The sequence below is a fragment of the Mercenaria mercenaria genome, chromosome 2 (assembly GCF_021730395.1).
Source record: "Mercenaria mercenaria strain notata chromosome 2, MADL_Memer_1, whole genome shotgun sequence".
NCBI lineage: Eukaryota > Metazoa > Mollusca > Bivalvia > Venerida > Veneridae > Mercenaria > Mercenaria mercenaria.
In genome coordinates, this window is record NC_069362.1 from 84,560,151 (window position 1) to 84,572,953 (window position 12,803).

The window sequence follows — 12,803 nt, forward strand, 5'->3', positions numbered from 1 at the left end:
ATTCTCTGAAATATGCCTTTCAAGTTCTCAAGTTTTATAATGCTCAACTCAGAAGGAGTGATTTATCGCCATGACATCAACGCACGGTATTTGCCTCGAACACCAGGTTCAGCCGGCGACAGATTAGTCCATCGCTCCAAGTAATTTATCACATGAAATTCTGAATCTAATATCAATTAAACTATTTATTTCTATGTAGCCAGGTTTGTTCTCATTGTACTGAAAATGTCTGAGAGTTAACTTATCATATTTGATCTAAAGATACACAATTATGATTTCTAAAATGGGATAACAAGGAAGGTGTGAAGCTTTACCATGGTATTTTGGATATACGTCTGTCATAATCTGGTAGAAGATGTGGTAGTTTCGCTCAGCCGATTGTTGGTAAGTTACACGAGACTTCTCTAGCAGGTCTGAATAGCAAAAAAGTATATATGAAACGATGCGGCTGAAAGGTGCTTTTGTATGAAAAATATACATATTTGTTAATTATCAAGAATTTCCGTGTTGCCTTTAATTTTTAGACTTAGGTCGAATGTATCAACGGTCAAACATCCTAACACCCAACCAATCATCGCGATTTCATATAACTATAAAACCCCTAATCAGATATGAAACAAACACAGTAAAACTACATATATAAAGAAAATAATGCGTCTGGCAATATCTTACGACTAGATCAAGACCTGGGAATACTGACGTGCCAGTATTACGACACAAGACCGATAAGCTGACGTTTTCATATACATGGAGAATGTACGACTCCTCTTTATATCAAATGTATTTTATGTTTAATTAAAATGAATGCCACAAATGTTGCACTTACAAGTCTCGATATCGGCTCCAGCGATTTTTCCAGTAGGACCAAAGTGGATACGGATAAATTTACCCTGTAGATGCATATAAAAGGTCAAGATTTATAAATAAACACAGATGGTTTGCACGCGCTTAGCATAAGGTATCGGAATGTCAAAGTATATTAACATAAGAATAAATTAAGCCAAGTTTCCAATATAATATTTTATCTTTAGATATTTATTTCAAATGTTGAAAGTCCTAAATTGTTTATATAGAGCTACAGACATAATTAAATGTCATGCAGTAACAGTGGATTTTTATAAACTTCCACATTTTCAGTGGTAGTAAACATTTATACTGTGTTTAGCTATACATGTATTCAATGTGTACTATTTTGAATACTGTCAATACGCACAAACCTGTTAATTTTATGTTTAAATAAACTATATATAGTAAGTGTTCATATTTTTCAAATATGAAATTTTGGTCTAGTATACCTTTAATATACATGTATATAATATAATGAGGGCACTAAAACGTGGAATACTTACGACATTGAGGATGTACATGGATATTTTGAGGTGCTAGATTACCCAGCTGGTAGATGCTAAAACAGAAGGTGTAAAAGGTACAGTGTAAGGTATAATGCAGGAATATAAATCCTTAGAGGAGTTTCGTGCTGATTGTAGGTTTATGGGCGGGATCACTTCACCCTGAAGAACTATAAAACTATAAGGCTCTTTCATAATTCAGATAATGTAATAGGGTTATTGTAACAGTTGCTTGATCTGTGTATGTTGTATGCGGCTCGAGTGGATGTTGCCAGGCTTGGAACACCCATGACGCGCATGCGCCGAGTGTGATCCGATCGAGGCCGAATATAACATCCCAGATTAAGCTATTGTTGTATTGAACCTTTTATTATATACCTCCTTATTCTAAATAGTATTTTACAAGGACTAGAGTGGTGGAACCCATGCTCGCGGTTTCCTATGCTCGCGGTATTTCATAAATATGCTCTCTGCAGAAGCACTGATAAAAAATTTCATCCCTGCATGTTCAACACCCACCAGTGTGAAATTCCCTTTTCAACAAAAAAGTACGATAGCCGCCCGGGGCCGCTAAGGACGATCAGCAGCCGATTCATTTTATGCACTGTATCGTCGCACAAATCTCAAAAAATATGTAAAATCACTAAACTAAGTTGTTTTTTAGAAATCATGCCTTACCCTCAGATTTAAGATACATTTAAAAGCAAGATGTGGGTGAATGGGGACGCCTGGCTACACTACGATGCCTTGAACCATGAAAAAGAATCGATTTTGTCTTAGTATTTGACAAATCCAAATGGTTTTTTTCCAGTGTGAGAGAAGTAAATTTCCTACCCACAAAAGAAGTGTAGAAAACTTAGCGAGTTAATCACTGTCGTTGTTTGAATCTTTAAAACTTGAACATTCTGTTTTTAAACAAATATTATCGTTTTAACTTTGTTCTAACGGTGACACATTCGGAAAGGGAAATATACACATTTGAGGCACATACTAAATTTATCCCCATTTATTTTGTTTCACATAATAAATGAGTAAGGTTCTAAATATATATTCCCCATATGCTTGTTTGTCATTTTTAGCCTGCTGAAATTTTTTTTCGTCCTTGTTTAATCGATATTACTACCCCTGCATAGGTTCCCTTAGGGGCGAATTTTCACCTTTCCGTAAGCCGTGTGGATAGCAACGAGACGACTAAGTCAGTGAAGACGCACATCACAAAATGTTTCGATAAAAGAGGATAACTTTAAAGTTTTTGCATAGGCAAATCGAAATAATATTTTTTTCTTGCTTCTTAAAAAGATTATATAGTACAAAATACCGCGGCATAGGTTCCACCACTCTACACCGAAACGTTGCAGATGATGTAAGAAATTTCAACACTTCCAAGTAACTGTTGTAAAATCAGGTCCAGAAGGCCAACACGCGCATTACAGGAGTGTATTTCAGCATAGCGCAATACGGAATATGTTTTCTGCCTGCTCATATTTACTGTGAGATACAAGCCGTAATTTTACAGAATTTATAAAGGTATATAATAATAGGACAAAGTGTGGGTAGTAAACAGACCACGTATGTATCGAAGTTCTGGGTTCTTACTGGGAATATATTTAGACATGCACTGAACTTTGCTCTAGATTTTCCAGAATGTCAACAAATCTTGAAAAGTAAAAGGAAAAACCACACTCCCACAAAGTGTGCTTATGGAAGCATAGAGAGGGCATATATTTTTATTTTATGTCATGGTTTACTGAATGATTTTTATTTTCAAAATATATTTTTTCTGTTTTACCTTGTGGCCACGAGAAAAACTGAATGAAAGTATGTTTCAAAAACTAAAAACTAACGTCCGTCATTTTATCTCTTGGCCACGAGATAAGCTGAGAGAATTTGCTAAAAAAATGAAACTTCAATTATATCTCGTGGCCACGAGATAAACTGAAAGAAAATATTTTTGGACAAATATTTAGCGTCATTTTATCACGTGGGCACAAGATAAATTAACGCAAATTATTTTTCCAAAAATATTTACTTTAAGTGGTCACGAGATGAAATAGAGAAAATATTTTTCGAAAATGAAAATCGTTTAGCTTATGAAATAAAATATCCCATATCCCCGCTATGATTCTGTATGTACTTATGATTCCTAAATGAGAATAATAACAGGCAATGAAGGTTTACTCAGAATATCGATGCATACGAGCCAACAGTTTAACGGTACAGATGCTAATGTAGGTACACACAAATACAGCAAAGTAGTAGGAAGGTGATCAAGGGTGGAAGTGAAATTAAGCAGAGTTGTCTCGCTTACACCCTTGCGGCACGTGATAGGAATGAAATAAATTACTTTCGGTCTTTAGGTAAGGCAAGTTGGGACTAGAAGGGTGGGATAAAAGTATTTATTTTGTCAGCATTTAGTTCAAACTTCCTTTTATAAAAATATGTACTTTCAAATGAAGGAAATTCGGATCTGTGGGGAAAATACATATAGCTGTTTATAAAATGCACGTCTTGTTCTCACGTGCATTTCCGCCAGTTTGATTATGCTGTAATTAGTACATATTAGCAAAGGAAGTATGAACTATCTGCTATATACACACTTTTTGAGGCAATGCAAGTGAAAGAAATAACAGTAGAAGTTTTTAGTGGTAAGACTGTGGTAAATTAAGGTGGGCACTTACAATAAACCTTTGGAATCATAACATTACAACAGAACTTAAAAGGTTTCTGATGGCAAGACAAAAATGTTTACTGGATAATTGTAAACTAAATTAAAACTTGGATTTCATTTATCATTGTTTTCAAAGGTCAACATTCAGGGTAAGAATACATTAACAGTTCAAAGCACTTACGAATCTAGAGGAGTTGTTGTTACGGGTTGTCTTGGCGTTACCGTAAGCCTCAAGTACTGGGTTAGCCTGCACAATCTGGTCTTCAAGGGTACCCTGTGATCAAGATCAATCAAAAGACATGGATCACGTTCGTTTCATCCCATTATGAATAAACAATACAGTTTTCTTTCGAAAATATTATATAACACAATGTATTAAGTTGTATCAAAAGCATAACAAAATATTGTCCTGAAGTTATGTATCTACCTTCTTGGAGGCTGCGGCGGCTGCCTTCTCTTCCTCCGTCTGTTTCTGGAGTTGAGCGGCCACCTTGGCGAAGTACATGATTACTTTCTTCGTGTTCTCAGTCTTACCAGCTCCAGATTCACCGCTGTGTACAGGGAAGAAAAATCAGTAGACATAGACAAGTAATTGTTGATAAATGAGACATATATAGAATAGATTTAATCTCAAAATAATTTATAGTGACGAAATGCTCATTTAAAGTAAGTTATAGAAATGAGTTGTAGTATAACGGCAAATGAATGTCTGTTTATATCTGTTCTGTTGTAAACGACAAAAAGAAACTCACGTGATCAACATTGACTGGTTTTCACGATCTGCAAAAAATTAAAAAGTAATTGATCTATATATTATGCGTTAAGGTTGTTTATAGGTGAAAACTCCGCTCACAGTAATATATTTTGAGAGCCACGACAATAAAAGATGAAGAAAATGTTGGCTGAAACGATGGTACCTGTCTCTATCATATCTTAAGAAATGTCATAACAAGACAACTGAACGATTAAATATGTACCTTCCTTCTGAGTTTATTGCTGTTGTAAATTCATTTTTGTATTAAGTATGTTTCATAAGATTTTATATATTGTTATTGATACATGTATACGGCATATTTTTATTATTATTTTTGTCTTAACCATATGTCTGTGAATTCGCAAATGATCATTGTTTCATGCCAAGCTGATTTGCCAGTACATGAATACGTGAAATATTAACTGTACATGTTGTTGCACATCTCATTGCCTCTCGCGAACAAGTTTAGTCGAAACGAGTGTGATAATATCTGGTTTGTTCCGTTCGACGCTTCAAGGGTATTTCTACTTGTTCGCCAAGAGTTTTTAGCTGAATATCCAAGCTTCTGCATCGTTATAAAGTAAGAATGGCGCCAGTCAAAGCACTTCAATGAACATTTCTCAGAATGATAATTATTTATTGAATGAATAAACGAAAGTGTTTATTTTTTTCAGATTAAGTACACTTCATAACTATCAAGAAGACACGTGTGATGTATTTTAAGTACGAACATATGTTTCCTGCATTAGAGATAACGGTAAAAGCTGCTCAAAAACTCACAAGAAATTATATTGCTGGGATTTGCCTAGAATTTTACAGGTAAGCTTAGAAATTATGTTACCATGGAAACCAGTTCCTAAATAACTTCAGTCTGAAACCAGGCGTCGGTATGCTTCTGTACGTCAAGTTTCGAAGTTTTGATAAAAATGTCTTGCTCAGTTACTGGCGGAAACAATAAAATATGTTTGCTTTCAAACAACGTTAGTGTAGCTTCCAGTGCAAAGCAAAGTCAATGCCAAATAAAACTCGGTTACTGTCCTAAACATGCACGCCTTAAACTCCGTATCATGAGATCGCAGATTCTATGATTGAATGAAGACTTTATGTCGAATACATTATTGTGGTGAAGTTGTCAGTTAATTTCTGAGACATACTAACACTTGTAAGGAATGCAGAAACACTGGATAGTTGAATGTCAGCAGGATGTTACTGAAATACTATTGTAAAAGAATAAAGTAAAATATATGAATTTTACCTTGCAACATGAACTGGAAAGCATTGTCAGCTACGGAGAACAAATGGGGTGGCATTTCTAACTTCCTCTTACCACGGTACTTAGAGATGATGGAGTCCAGATAAATTGGCAGACGACGGTAGGGGTTCACAGCGACGCAGAAGAGACCAGAGTATGTCTGAAAAATGATTAATGTGACCATCAGCACCCTATGTTCAAAATTTGAGACTGAAGTTTTGATAGCAAAGTTTACTTGGCCTTGAAAGTTAAAATCCAATTCCGACTGTCTTTCAATACCGAACAGTCACTGGAAAATAATTAATAGCTCTACATTTAATTCAAAACATGCAGTATAGATATAAATGACAAATAAATTTTCATTATCGAACTCAGCTGAGATTGTAAACGTCAGCTGAGATTGCAAAGGCCAGAAAAAGTATTTTGTGAACATTAAAAACCCGCTGGAAATCAAGAAGTATTCAAACATCTGACAAAAATACTGTAATTTGAGCAGTTAGTTTTCCTTACGTAAATGAATCCGTTGTAATATCTACTCCTCAAGTTGTTAAGCACAGAGGCTTCATTCAGGTATGTCATGTTGGCCATGTCATCCGTCATCTCAAACTTGGGTGGATTCACCTGCTGAAGGTCATCCTTCTTCACTGTTCTATTCTATTAACAAAAGTGACATGTATATTCTAATGAATGAAAACATTAGTCTGACGTAGTTTGCTACAGAAGGTTAGTAGATTAATGGTATAAAAACATGGTTAATTTAAAGAGGGAAGTCGAAGAATGTGAACGTTTAATATTTGACAAGAAAAACTACTTTTCATCGGATCCCCTGCATGAAGCCTCTGTCCAAGCTTATCACGGTCCCCAGGTATTGAAGTGGAATGCTCTCAGGCAATGTATGAAGTATTTATTTGAAATACGTGTCTTTCACAACTGTAAGAGCAGCACTTAAAGTCTATTTGCGGATCCAGTGAACACTGCTACTTGATGAACAAATTAATCATAAACAATGCTTAAAAACGTCACATTTAACTAAAAAACAATACTCATATTATATGCGATGTGGAACTCAGGACGTTGACGTGATTTCGATCACCTTTGGACGAATAAATTGTCTGCGCTAGAAGTTCCTTTTCATCTGAATCCAACAACTTCTCCATCGAAAGCCTGTCTGCTCTTCTCGACTATGAGTCCACCGCCAGTTACTTAATCGGATCCGCTGAACATACTCATGGTCAACTGTTTGACGAACGCAACAAAAACAATGATGATCTAAAAGACCTCGATTGCGCCAAGACGTTGAACATGTCTGTTCACGAAACGAAATTAAACTTTAACTGAAATCAAACATGCATTTTGTTATTAAAACAAATAGTTTTACAAATTAGCATAATATTTACTTGAAATTCTTATGGCACATTTAGACGTATGTATGAACTCAATATTATTGCTTCTATGATATGTGCTGGTATAGAATTGACATCGTAATGTCTGAAGTAAGAAAATCGGCGATAGATAGCTAATACTTTCATTCTGGTGATACCCGTTAATGGTTATTAACGATTCTATTTCAAAAAATGATAAGGTAGATGGGGGACAGTTTGATTTTAATACCGACTTCTTAATTCAAGAAGAACCGAAAAGAAACCTCCTGTTATTCAATGACTCGAACTCTCTGACTAAAATTGTTAAATCCAGTAAAACTCAGTTTCTTGATAGAATATATTACAGGTCAAAAAGCCGTGCAATATAACAAATCTTATATAAATCTATGATAATATTTGAATTGCTTATTAAGGATGTACAGCGTTTTTTCGGATCCCTTTGGTTAACATGTCTATTTCAAAAATTCCATAAATAATACAGCATCTAACATTCCATACAATACAAATATCAAGACAAGTGGTATGTGAATGAAGCTCTAAGCTTAAATTCTCTCCAACTACATCAAATAACCGGTAAACGTTATGGCGGTTAGAAATTAGTTATAAAGATACATCTCGACTAGAAGTTAATTATTCATTCTTGATTACTATGATTTAGTAAAAAAACGAAGCGTAAGTATTGTACAAACAGTCCTAAAGCAATGTATTTAAATCTTAGAAGTAATGAGGTTGTTAAGAGATTGTATATGTGATAACTGAATTACAAACTTCAGTCCAAATGCTTTGATTTCCTATAATGGATGGACAGCGTGGAAAGTATTTCATTAAGTTGTCGATAAAGATGCATTTCCAAACAGCAAATCTTTAATGGCATACACGACCAGGATATAATTTATGTGCTCGTGCATATTTGAAAAACGTCTCTTCATAATATTTCTTTGAACAGAATTCGTGCCAAAATTAAATCTAAATAATAAAAGTGTATAATAATTACCATTTACCAACAATTCTTCTTTATTGCGAAAATATTTTGAGGTCATGGTTTGAATAAATTGATTAAAATATATTGGAGGGACGGAATTTCAAAAAATCTATTAAGAGATCAGTTGTAGTAATTGACATATAATAGTACAATTAAATAAAAAAATTCATCATAGCACTTTAATTTACTAAGAATACAAGTTAAAACAACAAGAACCTAAAAAAATTAAAATCCCATTTTTATAACACTATTTTATCGAAACTAGACATCTCTTAATGCACGGTGGAACCAACTTTATATTTTCCATTTGAAGGCATGATTGGGGTGTCATCAAAAGCTGCATAAAATATTGATTAAATATTAACGCAATTTATTTGTTGTAATTTAAATACTGTTTTCATTGAAAATGAAGGTGGTGGGGTACTTTACGATCAACATGTAAAAATAAAAGAAGAACTTGTTATGTACATATGACTTATCTGACTGAACACTTGTTTACCGTTAAAACTAAAGACCTGAAATCCCAATCAAAAAAGGGATATATATTTTATAAAGACCACATATCTTTCAATTTAAAATATTGCAAAATCTTATTGTGCAGAATGCCTTAAATTAAACGATGTACGTGACGTGGTTTTCTTCTCGTGTTTTCACCCATTGAGTATGAAAACATTCTTAACGTAGAAAAAAAAAAACGATCACACAAGTCCGTTTCAAACTATCGATTACAATAAAAATTTAACACAGTGGTTCGCATACTACTGAAGTGCATAAGTTATAATTCTTTAAAAAGTATCAGGTAATTCGGATTATCGCGTTAATATCATATTCGCTTTATTCTAATAAGAGCACCAACATATGCAATTATTAAAGACTCACGATAACTGTATTATACTGTTGTTTCATATAAACTAATAATGATTGCATCGAAAATAAGAATAATCAAGTAATGCATTAGAAGCATGAGTTGCTGTAACGTTTGAAGTCCTTATTAATTAATGTAAATTTGACATCACTTAGTAGATATTGTTTTGATCTACGTTGTATTTGTTAATATTATTACATTTTCTTAGTTGTCGATAAGATATATATTTAGCTGGATATTTTTTCTAACTTAAAAATAAACTGAAAAAGATTGACTGAATAAAAAAGCTAAAGAAACATAAGAAGATAACGTTGTGAAAATAAAATAACTCATGATAGGCCTTAACTTGTCCACCTGTCATTTTACAGTATATCTGTATTATACCTGTATTATTAAGCCATGAGTAGGTATGTCATCAGGTTGTGGTGGGTCTTTAAAGTTAAAAAACGTTCTGATATCAGTAAATTTCGTAAGCTTGGGTGCAGTTGAATTATATATTTATAACCGTCGTATACCTACCAGGTTATTTTATTAGGCCTTTCATAAATATTGCCTCCCAATGTTTCTGTACTGTTGAGTCAGAATAAAGCGGTGCTAAAACAAGTTAATTTAGATTTTGGCGCTCTGTGACAATTTAAAAGATCATCAAAAATGTTCGCTCGAAACATGAAAATAAAGAATGATTAATATTTGTTAAAATTAAAATACTTTGAACAGTGTGGTGAGTTTTGAAGTATATTTATGCCTTCAAAATTACAATTTAAAGCTATATATCGGAGTAGAAAGTTCAGAAAAATAAACGATTTTACTATCATAAAATTTATATGTTGTGATACTGGTAAAAAATGTTCTAACTACTAGGTTTAATCTGATTTAAATTACGGGCAAAACGAGTTAATCTGTGCGTAATGTTTAATGTTTCTAATGTCAAATATTGGTCATTTCAGCTAAAAAAGTATTTTTATCATTTTTCTTCCTGTTCCGAACATGAAAAAATCCCATTCCATTACAATAAATGGTCAAGTAGCGACGTCTACGTATTTTTTATGAGAACCAAATCAATTTTTTTACTTTTATCATAATCCTTTTATTTAGTTTCGTTTAGATTAGATTATACTAATTTATTTAAGCTCGATTGTGATGCAAACTTCAAGCTTTGAACCACTTTCGTGCCCGCTTTTTGGAGAAAAAAAAAACAGTGCTGGTGTCTTACGAGAAGGCGTGATCGTGACGCCAGTAGGGCTCGAACCCAGGATCCCCGGGTTGGCCATCACTCCTCTATTCTGTGATTTGAAGTAGCAATATTATTTCTCATAGTTCTAATGTTTGGTCATGTTTTGATGTTATGGCCTAAAATGCATGTTAAAACAATCCTTTATATTACAGACACCCTAGCATAGTATTTTAACTATTACACAAAATAAAACAGGTTCCTATTAATTTTATCCAGCTTTGAGCAAATTGTCAGTTTTATCTTTTTCAACGTGTTGGGCGTGAACAAAATTTGTTACCCGAAACTTTCAATTAAAAGGATTAAACCTGCATATATATTGCCATATAATCGCACCCTGAGACACGATGTATTCTGGCGATCATAAAGACCTAATTATACAAATAAAAAATCCATGGTGACCGGTTCCATAAAAATATAGTGATTGTTAAAAGATAAAAATTAGTTTTATAAAATGCGAGTAAATCTCAGAACATTTCTTTTTTTTATCCTATGTAAACATAACAGAAAATGCTCTGCAAATTTAATGTAGTTTGTTGAAAAAAAAAATCGTAAATGACCTTGTCTTACCCTTAACGTTTTTTCTCAGTTAATATGATTTGAACATATCTAGTTATCCAGTAAATCCTGTATATTTACATCAGTTTCACAGTAATCCTCAATTTAAACACTTGTTTCTGATAATATCTTTAAGTTGATATCAGCACGTGACTGTCGATGTTAAAGATCCTTTATAATATAAAAAAAAATCAAAGATATAAGGGTTATTCATATCAAGGAAGGTTTCAAGGTGAGGAGGAATATATAAATATATTTGGTTAAGGATTTGGGTATAGGGATGAAGGTGGAATGCGAAATATAAGATGGTAAATCATAACTCGTACTTACGGTTGGAAGTGAGCAAGTTCTGGCGGGCGCTACGAATTTTCAGTCTGTTTTATATGATCTTTTTCCTGGTATTACATTTCAAAAGTTTCTGTAAGAAAGATACTGATTGGTTCATTTGTTAAAACAAAAGTCTTTAAACCAATTGAATTCAACGTTATGAACTTCCTTCCCATTTCCTCTATATGGAATTTACCTACCAGTAGGAGCATGAACTTTTTGTTAGCCGATATTGTAATACAGTACACCGTGAACAATGCAGGGAACTCAGGTAACCTCCGAGAATATATGTCCGCCGTTAACTATTTGTACGCAGGATACGCAGGAAGAAAATCTACTATGGATCTTGCTTGTATCTTAAATATCTTTTATATTTTATCAGCCTATATACAAATGTACATAAAGTATATTTGTTTCCGAAACATTTTTCAACAACATACTTTCAGATGTAAATATATTCGGCTTTTATATGCATATCAAACATTTCTTTTCATTTCATGCTTACATGGATGAAGATTTAAACCAAATTGTGCCTACTTTACCGCGTAAAAATCAGAAGTTTCAATTGTTCAATATTAAAGAAAGGTTACTTCTCTTATAAAATATTGAAGTTTCATGACACAAAAGGGTCATGATGACCCTGGATCGCTCACCTGAGTAATATGAGCTACATGTTTCAAATGTCAAACGATGCCAAAATATTTAGAAAGTAGGTCAGTAGGTCACTTTTATGGTCACTGAGAGTCAGTTTTAAGATTGGTGTGCAAAACTGTATATGTCGCTGTATCTTAAACAAGAGGTTCATGGTGACCTTGGATCGCTCACCTGAGCAATATGAGCTACATGTTTCAAGTGTCAAACTTATGCTAAAATATTAAGAAAGTAGGTCAGTAGGTCACATTCATGATCACTGAAAGTCGGTTTAAAAATTGATGTGCAAAACATTTCAAGGCTGTATCTTAAAAAAACAAAAAAAGTAGGTCAGGAGGTCAAGGTAAAAGTCAAGTGACCTCTAATTACTAGGGGTCATCAGATAATTATAATTAAACAGTCTTGGAAATATGATCTGATAATTTTTGAAGTACTTTTTCCTATATAACTTCGTGCTAAGGTGAGCAATAAAACTTGTGGAGAATCAACGTTCCATTTGCTATATATAGTTTTGTTTAGCCATTCATCAAGGGAAATGGGTCAAGCTTTTATTAGCTCAATGTGTGTGTACTTGTTCAACATGCCATGTGCGACTAAAAGATATTGCTTACAACGATAGGAACACAGGAAATATTCTCGAACATCAAAGTAAAACACTGGACAATGCCTTATGTGTGCAATTTTATACCTGTCGAAGTGTAAGGACAGTAACAGTAAAACTGAGCAAATGACTGAAAATTTGCTTTTGAATTTACTGACAGATCTTTCCGGATACAAAACTATG

At 33.5% G+C, this 12,803-nt stretch overlaps 1 protein-coding gene across 1 annotated transcript in view; it reads right to left on the minus strand.

The window, feature by feature from the left end:
* The window catches only part of LOC123564461 (uncharacterized), a 78,230-nt gene extending 71,557 nt beyond the window's left edge, over positions 1–6,673 (minus strand). Inside the window, exons 1-7 of the mRNA XM_053526961.1 lie at positions 6,534–6,673; positions 6,027–6,183; positions 4,770–4,797; positions 4,445–4,568; positions 4,199–4,291; positions 827–890; positions 315–413 (exon numbers count right to left, since the gene is read on the minus strand). Of these exons, the coding sequence (XP_053382936.1) occupies positions 315–413; positions 827–890; positions 4,199–4,291; positions 4,445–4,568; positions 4,770–4,797; positions 6,027–6,183; positions 6,534–6,623 (655 nt within the window). The 5' untranslated portion in view covers positions 6,624–6,673. The remainder of the gene's footprint in view (positions 1–314; positions 414–826; positions 891–4,198; positions 4,292–4,444; positions 4,569–4,769; positions 4,798–6,026; positions 6,184–6,533) is intronic.
* Between the last annotated feature and the right edge of the window lie 6,130 nt (positions 6,674–12,803).